Here is a 20,333-nt window from a genome sequence, read left to right as displayed (position 1 = left end):
TTTCAGCTTTACTAAGGTATAATCAACAAATAAAATTGTAATATTTTAGAAGTATTAAACATGATGATTTTACTATATGCATATAGTGTGAAAGGATTCACATTAATGGAAATAACATATCCATCACCCCCCATATTTGCCTTTGTGTGTGTGTTTGAGAACCAAGAGGTGGATGCTTAACCAACTGTGCCACACAGGTAACCCCAAAGGCTCTTTTTTTACAAAAGATTTTATTTCTTTGATAGAGTGCAGTGAGAGAGGGAACATAAGCCAGAGGAGTGGGAGAGGGAGAAGCAGGCTTCCTACTGAGCAGGGAACCCAATGCAGGGCCGATCCCTGGACCCTAGGATCATGACCTGAGCCAAAGGCAGAGGTTTAACCAGTCTGAGCCACCAAGACACCCCAGCTCTTTTTTAAAAGTAAGTCTACTTGGGGTGCTTTGGTAGCTCAGTGGGTTAAGCCTCTGCCTTCAGCTCAGGTCATGATCCCAGGATGCTCGGATCGAGCCCCACGTCGGAGTCCCTGCTCAGTGGGGAGCCTGCTTCCCCCTCTCTCTCTGCCTGCCTCTCTGCCTACTTGTGATCTTTCTCTGTCAAATAAATAAATAAAATCTTTAAAAAATAAAAGTCTACAATAAACAAAACTTGTATCCAAATCTTGGTTTCTAAATATCAGAGTCCCAAATCAGGCACCCAGAGCCAAGGCTTCTTGAAGAAATGACTGATACCGGCAATCAGGCAGGAACTAGATCAGCCTGGAACATCTTCTTGTGCAAGGAAGTAAGAAAATGCTAAAAAGTGATGGAGACACCAAAAGACACGGGAACTAACTTGAAGGGACTCTTGCATTGGGACATTTTCAGCATGAAAGTGAGAAACAACATAATACAATATAACATTTTGAATTTGAAAAAGAATCTATAAGTCGACAATAAGACAATTGGTGAAGGAGCAGGTAAATAAGTGAAGAAAAGAAGGCTCTCATTTATGCTAGAACTTTTTGCCGCCTACGCAGTTAACTGTCATAGTAACATCTGATTCAAACAAGAGTTGCCAACAGATGCTCAAAACACTGGGTAACTTTTGTTGAAAGAAGATATTTACATAACCTCAGAGTATCTTTCAAAGGCTTAATCATTAATTATAAAGGGAAAAAAGGTATTTTTTTTTTGTAGAGAATTTGGGTAAACCCCTCTTAGTCGAGGGTTCAAAATTAGCATCACCAGTAACGAGACAAACTGACATCGTAGTCTCCCATTAAAATATGCCAAGGGCATATGACCTCTAAAGTATTCCTACTAAAATCACATAACCTTAAACTAGGCAAGAGGAAGGGAAAATCAGATAATCCCCAAATAAGGGACATTCTACATAACTGTCCTGTACTCTTCAAAAATGTCAAATTTTAAAAGACAAAGAAGAGAAGAGAAACCGCCCAGTTAAAGCAGATTAAACAGGTATACCATTGAAGTGCAATATGTGATTCTGATTGGATCCTGGGTTGAAAAAAACTGCCATAAAAAGTCCTCACTGGGACAGTCCACAAAATTTGAATACAGACTGTAGGACAGGTAATATTATTGCATTAGTATTAAATTTTCTAATTGGATAGTTGTGCTATGGTTACATTCTTGGGAGACGCTAAAGTGTTTAGGGATAAATGTACCTAGTATCTGTGATTTATCTCATGGTTCAATAAAATATAGATGAATATGGGGGCGCCTGGGTGACTTAGTTAAGTGTCCGATTCTTGGTCTCAGGGTCCTGAGAAGCTTTCTGCACCGGGCTCCACGGTCAGCAGGAGTCTGAAGAGTCTCTCCTTTTGCCCTCTTCCCATTCTTTCTCTTTCTCTTTCAATTTCTCTCAAAATAAATAAATATGTATGAATACATATAAATTAATATAATATTTAAAGAGAGCAAATGTTGAAAAATGTTAATAATAAGTGGTGATTCTAGGGGAATGCTAGAATTCACAGTACCATTCTTATAGTTATTCTGTAGGTGTAAAATCTTTTAGAAATTAAGTTTTAAAAAACTACACAGATTTTAAGTAAATTCAATTTTTCTTTTCTTCTAAATTAAAAAAGTAATAAATATTCACTAACACAGAGAAAAGTAACACATCCTAAATTAGAGGTCTACAAAAAAGTCAAAATAGAAGGTCTTCTTTCCTCCTACATATGTGAAGTTCAAGAGTTTGGTAAATATTTTCTCCACCTACCTTTCATCACTAAGTTCATAAAACATAATCCGATATCAGGTCCCTCTTAAGAGTTACATGAGTGAGCTACAAACATGTTATTAAGCATCCTACTGCTTCTTGGCAAAAGTGATCAAGTAACATAAAACTGAATCTACACATTGGAAAAAAATCCAGAGCTGACTACTTTTACCTCACTTAGAAAACCTAAGCCAGCAAGCCTATCCACAGCCCAAAAAGCGTAACAAAAATCAACCTAAGAAATGCACATTGCCTTTCCCGATAACTGCTAAGCCCTGGCCAAAATGTTTTCTATCTCAAACCCATGTTGACTCAGTAAGTTTGAGGATGCTCCTTTTCGCTGACAGTCACTGACAAACCAGCCCCCAAAGTTGTATTTGTATCACTGTAAATCAACTCAATTTCTGAATGATAACCCATCTAGGTTAAATACCTACATAAGAGCCGGACTTGGGTGTTTCCAATTCCTGCTTTCCCCCCACCCCGTGCTTTCCTATGTCATTTTCCTGCTTTCTTAAAGAGAGTAAAAAACTAAAATTATAAATAGTATTATGTATAAATGGGGGTGGAGTGAATATGCTGCAATTACTGTTTTCCTGGCAAAATCTGCTCTTGGACTCAAAGGTCTTTCTCACATCCAACAATCATATAAGAACAAGCCTGTACAGAACCTGCATGACCTAATGCTTACAAACATTAGCAGGTTTAAATATTCTGAATATAAATTTGATGGAATTGGTTTATTTTCTATTTAATCTGGTCAACTACAGATTTCAGAGTTCAGAACTACAGAACAGGAGATCTGGTCTCCTGGATTTTACTTGCCCCTCCTGAGGTACCTTAATACATTTTCCAGATCTCTACTTCCCCATCTAGAAAATGGGTACAATAATGCATGCCTATAAAGGACATAAGAGTTCACTAGATAAAAGCAGCTAGGCTCTGTCCAGAGTAAGAAATGGTTTTACTATGTGGCTACTATTTTAAAACGTGTTGATGGAGAAATAAAGGGGAGGAAACGTTTTCTACATAGCACCTGTCTCTTTTGTATGCACACGGGTGTGAAAAGCTATCGCTCTTTAATGCTTTCCCCAACCTACAGGTACCCCCCAGGCAGAAAGATCTTAGTCCTGCTCACCTGGCTTCAACAAATTGGAAGCCCAGCTGGTGACCAGAGTCATACAGCACTGCTGGGAAGAAACACCACAAAGGTTGCCTTTCAGGTCCCCTTCTCTAATCAACTACTATGGTTCACTGACAGCAGTTAATGGGAAAAAACAAAAATGAAATCATTCATGGGAAACGAAAAGATATTTATGGCAAAGTTCCCTTTAAAAAGACACTGGGGGGAGAGAAAAAACAAAACAAAACATTAATTAGCCAAAACAGGACATAAATAGAAATGACCAAAACCAGCTCCAGAGGGTAAAAGCTGCGAGTGCCACTGAGCCCCTGCAGGTCAGCTCCACAATTAGCTTTATTCTCCAGGTACTAAACTGGGGACCCAGGGACCACGCTGCGTGTTATTCCTAAGGAAGAGAAAGGGTCTTGGTAGGAGTTGCGTGCTCCCCTGGAACCAGCACAAGTGCCAGACTCGGGAAGCCAAGGCTTCTTTCTGATTTTACAAATAGGGCAACTGTTTGTCTAGTACCTGTTAATTCTTTATTAAGATGAAGTCCAAGTAGAGGTGAAATTCAAGAAGCTAGTATTATTTATATTTCAGTAGAAAAATAACGCTTTTTATTTTTTAAAAGACAACTCCTGATGGCCACAAATTCACAAAACCCAAAATAGAAAGGGAGTAAAAATGTTCACACGTTACTCTTTACTGACCCCTCTCGGCTGACCTGGGAAAAGGCAAAGCCTGAAGCCTCAGAAGGTTTTTGAAACCTCACCTTCCCCTCAAGGAGAGCCTAGAGAACATTCGGTCTTTCATGCCGTGGAAACAAATCCTCTCAGTTCAAATGACCCCTAGGAGAGCTCAACCCTAAAGCACACGTGGCAAGGATTTCTATTTATGGGGCTCCCAGAATGGAACTGGGAAACAGCTTCGTGGATCAGCCCCAAAGGCCTGGCTTGAGAGGTCCCTGACAGCCCGTGACCTCTGACTGGGGTTGAACAGCTTACATAAGTGCAATCGCGACCACTCCTGACAGCAGAAGACCTTACCTCTTTCTCTATTTTGAGCAGCTTCTTCACAGCCACCTCCTTGTCCTGGGATATCCATCTGGCTCGATATACACTCCCAAAACTTCCTCCACCGCAGTTTTCAAAAAACTGCAAGTCATCAAATTTAATTTGCACAAAGGAGGCACCGAGAGACGACATCTCATAATGACAAAGGATTAGACTCCCACAAGATCTGTAGAGAGAAAGCAAAAGAAAAGTTGGATCATAAACATATTAGAACCAATCCTCTGAATGCCACTTTAGATAACGTGTAACAAGCGCTGCGAAACTTCCAGAAAGAGCCTTGATGACTTAGGAGAAAGGAAAACAAGGCTATGAACAAATCAAAATGAAAAACCCTTACCCTGGCAGCCCGTACAAAAGTCAACGGCCACTTGTCCAGACTCTGAAACCCAGCTGTTCGCAGAGAAATGGCTCAGATTTCCCCCCTGACAAAACCCGTCACGGTACTTCCTGCACATCCCCAGGAGCTCTGGCGAAAGGCTACTGTGTCACCAGGTCTATCACAAAGCCCTGACAGACAGGAGGCATGCTTTCGGTAGCAAGCTTGCACAGCTCTCCCGGTATCCGAGGCACGCCGTCTCTCCACGTTGTGCTCACTTCACACAAAATATACATAACCTAAGCGGCCGGGCATCCCAGCACAGGGAGGGCCAAAATGCTGCAAACTCAACACATGTTCAGGGCGTCTATTCCGAAAGCTAACGTTCTGCGGAGGGATGATTGAAAAGCTGGCCGAGTGTTTGCCACAAGTGGCTCCCTGGACTGTATACTGTAGCAGAACTTAATTAAAGAGGAGAAAATTTGCCCTTGATTACAATATATTAAGTCATCCAAAGAATTCTGCCAAGAATGTTTAAAAAAAAAATATTATGTTTGTCTCCAGAGGAACAGATTACCCCTCCCAGAGATTATTACAATGATATTTTCTGCAGACTAAGGAGTTTTACTATTATCCAGGTAAGTGGTCATTCTTTACACCCCATGCCAAACCACAGATGAGCAGGGAAAACAAAACAACACCTACAAACAAGAGAACAATGGACTAAAATCTTGAACCTGCATAAGAAGCAGGTGGATGACAAAAGTCTGCACACATGTTCTTGCCAAATTGTAAACCAGATTCTCACAATGAGGGAGCAAAGAGACAAAAACATACACATGCAAAAACAACAAGCCTGGGTCCTCATCACAGTCAACAAGCCTGGGTCCTCATCACAGTCAATGTCAGGAAAGATTTAAAAAAAAAAAAAAAAAAAAAAAAGGGCAGAAAAATTTCATGAGGAGACATAAATAAACATGAGGACCAAATGCAGTAACTGACCACTGACTGGATATTGGCATCAAAAAACAAAATCTACAGAAAGTATTATTGGGATTTGAGGAAAACTTGAATACTAACTATATATTAGGTACTATTATCTTATCCATGCATAATAATGGTATTCTGGTCTGGTAGGAGGATGTTCTTGTTCTTGGGAGACCTACTGGGAGGCATATTTAAGCATTATACCTACACCTTGATTTAAAATGGTACAACCCTCCCCTCAACCTTCAAAAACAGTGCATGGGTATAGAGAGAGAGGAAGCAAATGCGGCAAAATGTTAAGAACTCATGAATCTAGGCAAAAGTTATAGGAGTGCTTCACTACTCTTTCTATTCTCTGTGGGGTTTGATTATTTTCAAAACAAGAAGGTGGAGGGGGCAGTTTGTATCCATATAAATGGACAAATTTTCTTCATAAACAACTTGAAGCTCTGTTGAGTGCTGTACACAGTCCGCTCAGAGATCTTAATGTGCAGCTGACTAGCAGCCCCATTTTTGGAACATCATGTCACTGAGGAATGCTGATTTCTTTTTCCTTCTTTCTTTCTTCCCTTTTTTTTTTAAAGTAAGCTCTGTGGCTAATGTGGGGCTTGAACTCACAACCCTGAGATAGGAATCACATGCTGTACCTACTGAGCCAACCAAATGTCCCACGAATGCTGATTCCCCACACAAAGTCAAACTTTGCTCTACCCTTTGGAGAAGACAAGAGAGAGGATTCCCCCCTTCCCCAACTTTAAGTTTAAAAGTTAGCTTACAGTCTACATAAAAACACAGGGCAAAAAAACCTACTGTATCCAGCTTTAGTCTATACACATGTGAGTCAACAATTTACCTTATTAACTTTTGCTTCAATTCATATCAGTTAATTATAGAAAGGAAGAAAGTTTGGATAAAATTTAGGAATGTGCTAAAGGTAGGTAAAAAGAACATGCAAGCTACAAAGGTGGTTCAACAAAATCTGAAGCACCACTTGCAAAATTCCCTGCGTGTTACTGATGCGAGGTCTATATTGTTATTTTAATGTTATCAAAGTATAAAAATAAAATAGGACTACAAAGCCTATAATAAAAAATAGAACGCTCCTCTACCCCTCCCCACACCCAATTCTCTCTCCAGAGGGAACTAATTTTGACTACTTTAGCATTTTCTTCTGCTATTTATCTCTGTATTTCTACAAAATGTGTTCATATTTCTATTTCTCGATTGTTCCATTTCAGATATTACCTATTAACTTCTCCCTGTGGAAGAAAAGGATTTAGTTTTCATAAATCTCCTTTATCCTTGCATAGAAATACATCACATTTGCCAATCCTCCCAACTTCCAAATATATTTTAACATTTAGTTAAATCAATAGTCAGTAGTCTGACTACTGTAGACAAAGTAAATATTCTCAGGACTCCTATGTGGGATTCAATGATTTTTTCCTTTCTTGGATAACTTTTTGTTTCTCCTAGAGTTATTAGTTGCTCTGTTTTTGTTGTTTGCTTAGCATGTATGCACTGCATCGAACTCTCCCAAGAACTGCAAACCTCTTCTAACAAAATGAAAATGTCTGGTAATTTGGCGGAGAATGTTCTATTGTTTTCTCAGAGACATTCCTCCTGTACTCTTCATCTGGATTCAATCTGGCTGAACGGTTGCTATATAGGCCTGACTTGGACTGAAACTTCCCTTCACCATCATCCCAAAATTTCCTTCACCTTCTCTGTGAGAACACCCAACCTTGAATCCCCTGCTTTTCCTTTTTTGGTTTATTCCCTTGTTTTAACAGTGTACATCTCCCATTAACAACCTAATAGAGTATCCAGAATGCAATTTTTTTTTTTTTTAAATCTGTGTGCCTTTAAATGTCTTCATTGATACCCTTGTCTGGCTTTGCAATTCCAGGTAGGAAATAACTTCAAAAGTATTCCTTCATAGTCTTCTAGTTTCTTTCTTTTTTTTTTTTTTTAATATTTTATTTATTTGACACACAGAAAGAAATCACAAGTAGGCAGAGAGGCAGGCAGAGAGAGGGGAGAAAGCAGGTTCCCTGCGGAGCAGAGAGCCCGACGTGGGGCTTGATCCCAGGACCCTGGGATCATGACCTGAGCTGAAGGCAGAGGCTTTAACCCACTGAGCCACCCAGGTGCCCCAGTCTTCTAGTTTCTAATGCAGCTGCAAAGCAGCCTGACTGTGCTCTGGTAACTAATCCTTTTTATACTATTACTTCTTCTCTGAAAGCTTTTAGGACCCTGTATTCACTTCCGAAAGCTGAAATTGACAGCACATGTGGAGGAGAGTCTTTCATTCACTGGTAGGACATTGAGTGAACTCTCTCAGCCTGTGCTCCCAGTGAACTCATGTCTTTCTTTCAGTTCTGGGAAATTTTCTTGTGTGCTCCTTTACCACCGACAACTTTTACTTCTTGTTTTCTCATACACACATGAGGAACTACATGCAGTTTCCAGTACTTGCTAACCTCTCTCACATCTCCATACCTTTGTATAACCTAATTCTACTTTGAATGTCCTTCTCTGCCCAGGAAACTCCTGTCCCCGACTACCTGCTTCAAGTCCTGTAAGCAGAATTAAGTTCTCCTTTTGTGCCGCAGCACCTTTCTTTACCTATTCAGCTTTCCTACTTACTTCCCACCAGACTGTAAATCCCTTAAAGGCAACACTCATTTCTATTTACATCTGGATCTTCAGCACCTAGTACACAGCCACACATGCTGCACATTTTCCATTCAAAAATTGCTGAATGGATGAACAAATGAACAAATGAATGAATGGTTTCTGGCTATTCTTCCCTTATACTTTTTGTAGCTAGAAAGATTCTAATCAGCCTAAGTAAAATCTGACATCTGTAGTGTTTACAAGTTCCCCCCAGAGGATTGTGAAGCGAATCCTGATTTGGAAACTGCTGCCTAGGCTTCTTGGGAAACTGAGGAGAATATATTTGGGACTCCAGAATTAGGTATCTATGAGTCCAAGGGAGAAGGAAGACAAGGAGGAGGAATAGGAGGAGGACAAAGAGGAAAGAAGCTATTTTCAAAACAAACCTAGAGGGGCGCCTGGGTGGCTCAGTGGGTTAAAGCCTCTGCCTTCAGCTCAGGTCATGATCCCAGGGTCCTCAGATCCAGTCCTGCATCTGGTTCCCTGCTCAGTGGGAAGCTTGCTTCACCCTTTTCACTCTGCTCCTCCCCTGCTTGCACTCTCTCTCCCCTCAATCTGACAAATAAAATCTAAAAAAAAAAAAAAAAAAAAAGGCCTAGAGATCTAAACCAGGATGAGATCAATATGAATAAATCTAAACCTTTTGTACAGAGCAAGTCCAGGAAGTATGGATGAACCGAGGTAGGATCGCTTACATTTGAAACTGACCTGAGGAAGGCTGACCTCTGAGAAGTATTGTTCTCCAGGCCCTTCATTCCTTGAGATGACGCACCTAATCCTGTTCTTCCCAGAATCATTGTTACTCACTTTGTGATACATCTTGCTATGTATGAATGGAACTATGTAATTACTTTAATGTTTTATTGAGACCATAAAAAAATTAAGTCCCATCTTTATTACTGAAGAGACTAACAATTCTGGGGTGTACAAGTACAGGTTTTAATTCCAGTGAGCTTGCAAAGCAACATGGACTTAGCTGAGAAACCTGACTGAAATCCCCACTGCCTTCTATAGAGTATCAGACCACGAACAGGTTTTCCCCACTATCCAAAAGTACAGCCTTCCTTTGAAACCTTTCATTAGAGAAAATGGCATAAAGCGAAAAAGCAACTGCCATTAATTTACAAGGAGAAAATTTTGAGTTATTTCCAGACTCCAAAATTAACCCCTCTTAGGCCTTTCGGATAGCTTATGACACATCTTGCTAATGGATGCAGTAAATAAATCAAGATAAAGAAAGTACAGATGCTCTCAGACAGTTCAAAGCTACAGTGGCTTGATGCTGAGTACTGTACCAGAGGTAGGGGGTTGGGGTGCGTCCCACCTCTATCAACAGCTCACTGCAAAATAAATGCTGAATGCAATTTTCCCTTTTTGTCTTTCTTTCCCTAAAAGTGAAAATCCTCTTCAGATTTCTTTCAGTTAGCAAAACCAGGTATTAACTTAGGTCTCTCGTAAGAGCAAAGTGGTATAAGACAAATTTTCAAAAAGCAGAAGATATTTATTTTTCCCCTTGAGCTATCCTCCCTTAATTTAAATCATTACTCAAAGAGGATCAAGTTATGATCAGAAGAACGGAAAATAGGAGTTGCTGATTAATCACACTTAGAGCATCTTGGGGAAGACTACTACCTGATCAAATTATGTCTGACTTTTCAGAGGTGTTCTCCAGTGAATACACCCAAATGTAATGAGTCACCCATACAAAGGTATTTACCTAGCACACCCAATCAAGTGATGTTTATATCCCACCATGTTAAAACAATTGCTTTTACACAGGAAAGGCAATTTTTCTCCATGCAACAATCCCCAGTCCTAATTTTGTAGCATTTTAACTTTTGTTTCATAAACTCTCACAACTGTTTTAAATATTAATAAGGATCTACCACACAGCACTGAAGGGTAAGCCAGAGTGGAGATATCACAAAAATCAAAGCATAATAGGGTGTCACAGCACTGAAAAGGCTGAAAATCACTAACAAGTGCTGGTGGAAGCCAATCACTTGAGTACTTGAATAGTAAAAAAAGAACTTGTTCAATTTTTTAAAATGTGAAAATCGAAATTTAGAAAAGATTTTTAACTATTAACTAAACTGCTAAAAGCACATATATTATCACCATCAGCAAACTGTCAAAACTGAAACCACATGGAGGCAGAAAACTTTAAATGGAGTATTATTTGACTTTAAGGTTTTCAGTTTTCTAGTCCAACAAAATGACTTTTGTCCTGAATTAAAAACAACAAAATAAAAGAAGAAAAGATCCTGCTAACATTCTAAAACTTAAAAAAAAAAAAAAAAAAAAAAAACAAGATCTAGGCTTAGATGGATAATAAGTTTGAACTCTGTCTCTAGCTCTTGGTAACCTTTGAACCAATCACCTTTTCTGACCATGACCTCTCTAGACCCAATAAGTTAAAAAAAAAATTGAAAGCTCTTCCATTCCTTCACCAAATGCTAGCTCAAAAGTTATCCAGTTTGCAGAATATTATTTGAGTTCTTTAAGGAGTGTCCTTTCCCAATAACAGCTATTTCAACACAAAAGCAGCATGGCCCAGGGAAAAGACCCCAGTTAGATCCAGTAGCATATGTGAACTTCCTAGCTGTTAGACCTTGGCCCAGTAGCAAATGTGAACTTACTACTGTACTTCCCAGATCTCAGTCTTCTCACAAGCAACAATACCCATCCTGCCTGGTGCTGGGAAGTGGGAGACGTGAAAGTGCTTTGTGCAGTGCTCAGCACCTAGTAAACAATATTCAACAAATGGAAAGGACCATTGTCAAGTTATGTTAATAAGTCTTATCATCATAGACTTCTGCTTTCATTGTTCAGTCTGCTCTCCTCCATAGTTCTCTTCCCTCTGTTTTCAGAATCGTTTTATATCTCCAGTAGCTTGGCAGAGCAATGATTAATAAATGTACTATTGGTCCCTTCTTATCCGTGTATGTTTTAATTTTTTCCTCACTCCTCTGTTTGCTGCTTTTGGTCTGGACAGCTTTTGCAAGATCTTATTAGTGTGTAATCACAATTTTCTTTTGAACTTTTTCATAAGGAAAATAATTTATTAAACGGCGATACTTTTTTTTTTTTTTGCACTTTTTAGATAGAATTTCTAGGACCTACTTATTTCAATTATGGCATTCACTTTGGTAGTTTCCTTGAGTATTCCTACTTTCCGTGGTGGCCACTGTCTGCCTTTAGATCTTATCTACTGCATATCAAATGGATTCAAGAAACTGTAACCACCATCATTAAATACCTGCAAATCATAACTCTCTCTTTAATTAAATCCACCTTCTAAAAGGACTAACTGTACTAGAAAATAGGTCTTTGGACTTTTTCTGGATTTTTCTACTTTTTACACGAGCCTGTAATTTCTGAATGCAGATTCTTCCTCTTTTTCTATCCTTAACTGACATTTTTCTTTTTCCCTTCCTCATAAAAATTACAAGTTTATTTTTGATGCAATATAGGAAGAAAACTAATTTATTTTAGAATGACCTGAATTGGACCAAAAGGGGGAAAAAAAAAACCTTTTAGAGAACAGCCCTCAACAAAGTCTTCTGCCAACCTTGCTGCTCTAATATTTATTTATGCTAGCATTGTTTCAGCCTCCTTAACATAGATTAGTGAATAAGACAAATATGTGCTTTACCTGCATGTGTATTAAAATAATGCCACTTGGTTTATGGCTCTACAGTGATTTTTCTCCTCCAAGTCTAATCTTCAAAACATGGTGTCTTTGTTCAGAACAGCAAGGGCAAAGATTCTAACATTCTGTTCTTGAGCAGGGCTGTTCGTTTACTGCTTTTGTTTTTAAACCACGCAAAGAAAGATCTGTAAGACTAACTAGAGGAGAGTAGGTATGCAAATAGAACCAACCAGTATCGTGGACCATGGACACTCCTTCCTCCCTTCAAGGCTGCCCCTGAAAAGCAGCTGATCTTGTGCAGAAGAGGTTGGGCTCAGTGAATAGGCTCTTTAGTCGTGACTATCAGAGAGAAATAGACTTTGAGACTCTTAAAAAATAGAACAGCTACTGTTTCATTTTTTTGTGAGTCTATGCTTGACCGTACAAGTGACAAATCCCTCTAATTAGAGCCAAGGTTAAAATACAGATGAGCCAGTTAAATGAAACATTCTGATTTGTCCTTTAATATTTCAATTAACGAAGACAGACTTCCATGACACATTTCCCTGTCAGAAATGTTGTCACTGGAGGCAAAACACTGGAGGAAGAGGAACGTAGGAGGCAGGGGGCACTGACGCCACAGAAATACCACGTGGAAATGTGTCTGTGCTCAAACAGAAGCCCAACTAGGCAACATGAGGCCGGTACGATGGGTGACCTGGGGTCCCTGCAGAGGAACCGTGTCCAAGGACTGGAGGCCCAGGAAGAGAGCTGGGCCAGAGTCTGGGAGGGGAGCAAAGGAGCATTGAGAGGGCACATTTCTACCAGTGGCTGGAAGAGGAATTCACAAATGTTTGGGGGTGGGAGGAGGGGTGGGGTTGAAAACAAGACTAAACAAGGCTTACTTCAGTCAGTGGGCCTAGCCATCCCTAATGCTGCTGCTACTTGGCTTTTGTTTCTACCCCTAACCACGTTCCATCAGACAGAAGCTATCTGACCCCTCCTGCCAGCTAACAAACAGGTGTGCTCTTGGACTAATTACCTAGAACAAATGTGCCCTGAGAAGGGTCAATAAGACAGTTAAAACCTGGTAACCTCGACATAAGATGAAAGCAAATGGGGACTGTTAAAACCAGAAGCGGCCACGGAAGACCCCACATTGTGCTTCACCGATCTAAAAATTCCAACAAAAATTCCTGGTTATTAGAGTCGCCTATGAAGCACTCTGCCACTCTGTCTAGTAGTGAGCTGCCTGTCCTGGAGAGGGTTCAATGGCACATGGGCACGCAGAACAGGAGATTCTTGCAACAGCCGGAACAGCGACCCTGTGAGTATTTTGTGACTAATCAACCTACTCTAAAGGATGCATGGTCTCCCTTCCCAGGGATACATGAACCTGACCGAGGAGTCCCTGGCAAGGCAGAGGAGCAGTGATGGCTGTCAGCGATGGAGATGATGGAGATGACTGGGCCAATCTCCTCAATTTCTCCTCCCAAACAGGCTGGGAAGCCAAGAGTCATACTCCGGATTTCTATCCTACAACTAATCTTTCCCCTCATCCCTTCCTCTCCTCCGTTCCCAAAGCAAAGAACTTTGTGCACACTTAAAGACCCAGGATAACCACCGAAAATAAAAACTCTGGGTGATGATCTACTGCTATTCTTCTCTCCACAAAATGGAACGGTGTTACCCCATGCGGTGGGCGGGGCTGCAAAGCCTAATGGGGCAGGTCCATCCATCAGAGCCAGGCTCTCCCTCCCCCACACGCGGACTACGCCGCACTGCGCAGAAGGTGTATGAATAATCCACCACCTACAAGACTCCATTACCTACAAGACTCCATTTCACCTTAACATCTGGGGAAATAAACATGCCAAGTGTCTATCCGTCCTGGTTTGTCCAACAGTCAAACAGTACAGAAGAGAATGCAACATTCAGATGAATTTTTAAGATGAAATACAAGTTTTAAAAAGTGCTTGTTTACATGGGGTAGTATTTGTGGCTCTATTTACAGATCCCTGAAGAAATACATTCTTCTCCACAACAGGGTACTCTGGTAGAAAAGTTTCATCAGTGAAGATTCACTCCATGACCTTTAGATAGCGATTCTTGCCTTCTCTTTTCGGTTTTCTTCTACAGAGTCCAGAAAGAAGGATGTCAGCCCCTGAAGACAAGCTGTGCTCAAAGGCAGCTCTAAGAACGTTTCCAAGTAATTTTGGTTTTGGTCTTCCAGGTCATAACCTTCCCTTACTCGTATAACTCCCAAGTTCTTCAAATTCCTCATATAGATATTTAAATGCAATAAGCTTCAGATTCTTTCCCCCCAAATATCACAAACCTGCTTTACAAACCCTTAAAGCAGGAGAGTTGCTACGAAAACCTCTAAGCCCTGTACACTCCCATGAAGTATGCTTTGGGAACGGGGCCAGCTACCTGGGTATAGATAGAATAAGCAACTTGCTCTGCCTCTAACTCGAGAATGTGGAAAAACACCTTTCTCCACCACTCAAATATAGTGGCTGAAGTTTCCGATGCTGCTTCAAGCATTTCCGTCTGTAGTCTCATAGGCTTATGCAGCAAGCAGGTAGCACTGTCCCCAGTTTACCGATGCAAAAACAGACAATGAAGGGAATGAAAACTGCCCAAGCCAACCACCTAATTTACAAGTGACATGACCAGGACTCAAACTCAGCTCTGACTTCAAAGTTGTATCTTTTTTTCCCCACCATATCGTAGGTCTTTTTTCCACTATATCATTCCGTCCCGTCCTTCAAATCTTTTTTTTCTTTTCCTTTAAACAAGCTCTTTCTTTATGACAGTAATCACTAGATTGCTTATTATCCACCTAAAGTTCAATTTGAGGCTTTAATTTCCTATTAGCAACTGTAATGCGGGGTTAGAGTGTCAATGCATGGCTGCTTTGTTCCCGCAGAATCTTCTCCTGGGTTGGGATTATTTTAACTGCTACAGGGCATAATCGATGCTTCAGCAGTCCGTAGGATGGTCCCACACAAAAGCACCCATGTATCAGGCAAACCAATCTAAGCTCTCACATTTATAGCTCTCTTTCCTTAACAGGTACAGTTTTCTGGTCACAGCTGGAGCTCTGGCTTATTTGTGTGTAGGGGGGCAAGGTTAATAGGCCACAAAAGAAGTAGCCTAAATCTTCCCTGCAGTAAGGCCAAAAGATGCCTTCGCTACTCCTATTACATTTAGATAGATGAGACACCCTCCCTGTCAATCTGTCCTGGGTAGAATAAAATGGAAAACAAATGATCCAAATTGATTTTTATTTTCAGTATCTCTGGATACAGATACAAGGCTATCTCATTCCAAGAAGTACTGTATCACCGCAAACACCTTTTTCTGGGTTTAAAAAGAAAAAAAATCATTGATTCTCTCCTCTCTTTTCTCTGAATCCAACAATTTCTAAAAACTGTCCATTTTTCTCTTTGACTCCACACTAATAGCTTCATGTATGTCTGACCTCTTTTCACAAAACCTCACTGTAACCGCGTTTTCTCTGACTAGATTATTCCCTCCACACCCCTCATAACTCCTGTTTATAGTTTTGTAGCCCTGTCAAAGTCAGTTTCACTGCTCATTCCAGATAGGCACTCAGCCAATATATTGCCAATAACACTCACTCTTGTGCTAACTTAAAATACACAGTGCAGCTTGCCAAGTTTCCTTATTTGGCAAGAAGGTCCCTTAGTTCCCAAGATCTTTGACCATCCATTTTTAGATCCAAATCCTCCTGCTTAATATTTGGATATTTCTCTTTTTAATGTGTCTTATGTGTTCCCAAAAACAGTAAGAAGAGATCAGTCATCTATTTGCTTTCCTAGACAAGAAAAGTCTCCTTGCCATTGCACTGTGATCATTTCCTTTGGAATTATTATCACTCTAACTTCTGAATCAAACTATATTTTCCAGGTTAAAAAAAAAAGGTATAATAGGAATTATGTTGTGAAAGACGAAAATAAACAGCACACATTGCTTTATGGGACCATCTTCCTTTATCTTAATTCACTCTTTCCAAACAAACCAAATTCATGTTCATTTGCAATCTCCTTAATCTCTCACTATTGTAGCTGGAACTTTAAACAAAGGCTCTACAAATGACCAAAACCATAATTAAAATGCATCCGTCATTTTTTTTTTTTTTTAATCAAAAAGCAACATGAAATTTCACTGTGGAGCTAGGCCCACTACAAAGAAGTCATTAACTGTCTTGAAGCACTTGTTTATTTTTGCCTTTCAATGTGTTTGTAGGTTCGGATCCGCAGAATCCCGACCGTTAGCGTCAAGTGAGGTCAAGAAAGCAAGAAGGCTCTCCTAAAACAGCTTCAGGGATAAAACAGAACATACTTTAGCAACCATCTTAGCTCAGATATCCTCGCATTAATTGTTAAGTGGATTCTAATACACCCTTATTAACAGAGAGCTGCTTATCGTCGTATCATTGGATCCGGCCACCAAATGATGTTGCTTTCGTTATTTAAGAAACTAACAGAAATACTAATTAAGTCCTCCATAAACGGCGCTTTTGCAAACATCTCGAGGCGCATCAGAAACACATGCTTTCAGCAATCTAATAATGACCTGCCCCCTTTATTCTGGCAATTCGGAGCCATCTCTCCGGGTTTCTGGAAAAGTTGGTCTGCGAGCTGTCAGGAGCCAGCCAAGCGTCGTGGCGACCTCAGCTTGGCCCTCCCGGCTGGGGGCAAGTCTCAGAGCCCGGGGGGCCGAGGGCCGCCACCGGGTCGCGGAGCAGCACCCTCGCCCCGGAGGGAGGCAGAGGGGGCCGCTGGAGGGTGCGGGCGGCGCGGGCCGCACGCTGTCCCGGGGAGGGTCGGGGAGGGCGGCTCGCGGTGGGAGAAAAGCAGAAGTTACTGGTCTCCCCTCGCACGCAAAGCCCTCCGCTGCGAAGCGGCCCGCGCCCTGCCCTGATTTGGAAGACTCGCGTTTCGCCTCCCAGAGGGGCCGCGTCGCCCGCGCCCAGGCCGGCGCTCCGGCGCTCGGGCCCCGGCGTTCCGCGAGGGGAAGCGGCGGCCCCCGCTCCCGCGCCGCGCGCAGGGCCGGGAAAGCCCGACAGACTGCGCCCGCCCTTCCGGACGCCAACTTCTGCGTGGGACCCGCCCGAACTTCCCGGGGCCTCCGGGCCGCCGCGCGGAACTCCGGCAACGCTCGCTCGGGCCGCGGCCGCCCGCGCGGGCCCCGGGTCGGGGAGGGCGCGCGGCGGAGCCCCGCAGGCCGCCAGGGCCTCGGCCCCGAGACTCGCGAGCGCCGCGGGCCTCCCACCCAGCCTCGCCCTCCGCGGCCTCCCGCCGGCCCCTTACCTGGCTCCCGGGCCGGGCGCGAGTAGCAGCCGGGGGCGCCGAGGCCCCGCGCACGCCGAGGGCAGGGGCGGCGACCGGGGGTCGAGAGGACGGCGGCCCTCGCGGCTCCCACGCTTCCGCCCGAGTCAGGAGTTGAACATTCCGCCTCTCCGCCCCGCGCCAATGAGGAAGACAGTCGCGGCAACAGCACCACCTACCTCCGAGCGTGGAACGGCCGGGCCTCTGGCCGCGGCTCCGACGTGCGGGCCGGCCTCCCGGGCCTGCGCCCCCCGAGGGCTCGGTGCGCCCCTGCGCCCAGGCAGCCGCCCGGCTGGGGGGATGGAGGAACTCGGTGGGAAGAGCACCGGCCCTGCAGCGCGGGGCGCCGGGAGAGGGAGGCGTGCCTCTGGGCCTCTCGGTGGCTTTCAGCTCATTTCAACAAGTTCCCACCACCTGTCGGGTCAACTCAGTCCTTATCAACCAACACTTAGCTTGTCAGAGGTGCTGGGAATACGAAGAGACGGGAGGATGCTTCAGGCCCCGCAGGAGTTAATTATCTGGTTGGGAAGGGCACAGACCTGGGAAGATATTTCTAGGAGATAGGGCTGAAGGCTGCGTGGGTGGGACCACCAGTAGATACTTACAGAGGCATTTCGAGGAGGGGTCACGGTCGGCTGCCCGGCTGCATGACTTAAACAAAACTGAGTTCAGATGAGGACACAAGAACTCATCCCAGGTGTTGAGCAAGAGGCAGCAGTAAGTATTGGGAAGAAAAGTAATTGTTGATTGGGAAGGATGGCTCTGTTGGGGAAAGGCGAGGCAAGTCGCAAAGGTACAGGCAGCATTATCCAGGGGTTTCGGTTCGTATTCTATCATCTATGGGCCCTGGGGAGCTGGGGGAAGTTAGAAGCAAAGGGTTTTGTGTTTGAACGGTGACTTAGCGAGCAGTCCAGGAGGTTGTGGGATGCGTTACTAGGGCAAGACTGGGAAGCAGCAAGAGCGGTAAATACTGTCCCGACCTGGTAATGGGATTGTGAGGACCTGGGCAGGAGGGTAGGAAATGGACCTGGAAAGGAGGAATGGAATTGAGGGACACGTTTCAGGAAGAGGCCACAGAAGCCGGGGGTGTGGAAGAGAAGAAGGAAAGAGCCAGAGATGATGCGAAGGTTTCAGGCCTGAGTGACTGGAAGGAGGGTGGTGCCATTGACAGGAACAGGGATCTGTGGGGGAGAAGTTGGCTTGAAAAACAGATAGAGATGCAGCCCCTGAACTATGAAACGGAGACTCAGAAAAGAGGTCAGGAGAGAAAGAATTGCAAATCGTCAGTCGAAAATATGAAAGCAGAGGGATAGGTGAAAATAAGCTAAAAACACACCACGTTCTCGTCTGTTTTTCAGATTATTGAATTTTCCCTTTGGTGAGAACTAGGAATTTCAGCACTGATGGATTCTATTTCAGTAACTGAGAAATGAGGATTGATGAAAACTATCACGCAAACCGAATTCCTGATGTAATCGAATAGATCTGAAAATCATCTGAACGTGAGAGAGTAAACTAAGACTCTTCAGGATAGATTCAGGTATCCCATCACTCCAGTCAGTCTACCTCACAAGGCACTACATTGTGATGGCAAAGACCCTAAGACTGGGCATGAGTGAGCCTGGCTTCTGGTTTTAGTCCTACCACTCATCAGCTGGGGAGCTTTGCTAGACAGGCCCGGTTTTCTGCTCTGCAAAATAAGAGGGCCTGGTGAGATGTTAGCCACAGGCTCCAGCTTTAAAACTATAACTGTATTACTGTAAACTTGAAGCACATGCCTTAAGTGTCAACATTTTCACCACATTCCCCTTCCTTCCCATCCATTTTTCCCTTCATCCTATTTCCCCTACCTAATTAGACAAGATAAGGAGCAGGAACAGTGAACACTACAGCAGAGTTTCACAAATATGCTTACATGATAAACTGGGAAGCATTCTCTTATCTGCCCAACCAGGTTGCAAGTTCCTTGAGGTCGTGTCTTATTTCTGTTGTATCTGCCCATAGCTGAAATAAATGCATAATTGTGTGATAACCTGGACGCCTCAAGTCTGACTCTTCTTTGGTCAAGTTGCCTGTTTCCTTATGACTCTACTGATCTCTTTGAGCCCCAGACCTAATAAATATAGTCTAGTGCTTAGTCCCATGGCTGACTCTGCTTTTTCAAACTTCCCAATCTTTTCTGGAGCGCGTGTTGGTTGATTCTCACCTGCGTAGATTTACAAATGTGAAGAGCAATACCAAAAGCGACCTAGTCAAACCTCTCCTATCAAGCCTTCCTATCCCTTTGCTTCAAATGTCTCCGCACTAAAAATAGATGTACTGTCAGCAGCGGGGTGGATTGGGAGTCCTTAGCACCCTCTTATATCCAAGAACACCCTCCAAAATAAATATGCAATGTCAGGAAAAAAACAGTGTATTTGCTATGCAAATAGAGCTTAAAGAAAAAAGTCTTCTGGTCTCCCATTCAGATTTTTGTCCCTAAACTCCTCTGGAATAGAAATTCTGAAACTGCCATAAGCTATGGGAGGATCAGAGACATGCAGACATAAGTTTTACTAAAGATAGAAGGAAAGGCAGCTTACAAGGAAGAGAGCATTCTGATTATCCCTCCCACTCTGAGGCACATGGGGACCCAGGAGCATTTTCTCCAGCCATCTCTATCCTCCATGGCAGACTCTGAGCAGTCTGTGTCTAGATCCTAGCTAGGAATTACCAGCATTTGCCCAAAGGCTGGTGCTCTCCCTCCTGCACCATGTTGAACCCCCAGGACATGAAGGCACACAGTCCTGCATCCTTTAAGATAAGCCACCATGACCTTAAAATCAGGCGTGAAGCCCAGGTCATTGTTGGAACTTAACTTTCACATCTAACTTAAAGACCGAAGAATTCAAAAGAATATCTCCCAAATTTGCTTAAGCGTTCCAAGGCCTGAAAGGAACAGC

The 20,333-nt window shown here is 42.9% G+C and overlaps 1 protein-coding gene across 3 annotated transcripts in view; it reads right to left on the bottom strand.

The window, feature by feature from the left end:
- The window catches only part of MAP3K20 (mitogen-activated protein kinase kinase kinase 20), a 178,905-nt gene extending 161,151 nt beyond the window's left edge, over positions 1-17,754 (bottom strand). For 2 of the 3 annotated variants that reach the window (XM_059394177.1, XM_059394179.1), the window contains exons 1-2: positions 17,374-17,559; positions 4,392-4,584 (exon numbers count right to left, since the gene is read on the bottom strand). In XM_059394177.1, the coding sequence (XP_059250160.1) occupies positions 4,392-4,550 (159 nt within the window). In that variant the 5' untranslated portion in view covers positions 4,551-4,584; positions 17,374-17,559. The other variant, XM_059394178.1, reaches the window with a different exon arrangement.
- Positions 17,755-20,333: the final 2,579 nt, after the last annotated feature.

Source organism: Mustela nigripes, chromosome 3, assembly GCF_022355385.1.
Source record: "Mustela nigripes isolate SB6536 chromosome 3, MUSNIG.SB6536, whole genome shotgun sequence".
Classification (NCBI taxonomy): Eukaryota; Metazoa; Chordata; class Mammalia; order Carnivora; family Mustelidae; genus Mustela; species Mustela nigripes.
Note: the sequence above shows the minus strand (reverse complement) of the source record. Positions and strands in the feature narration are given on the sequence as shown.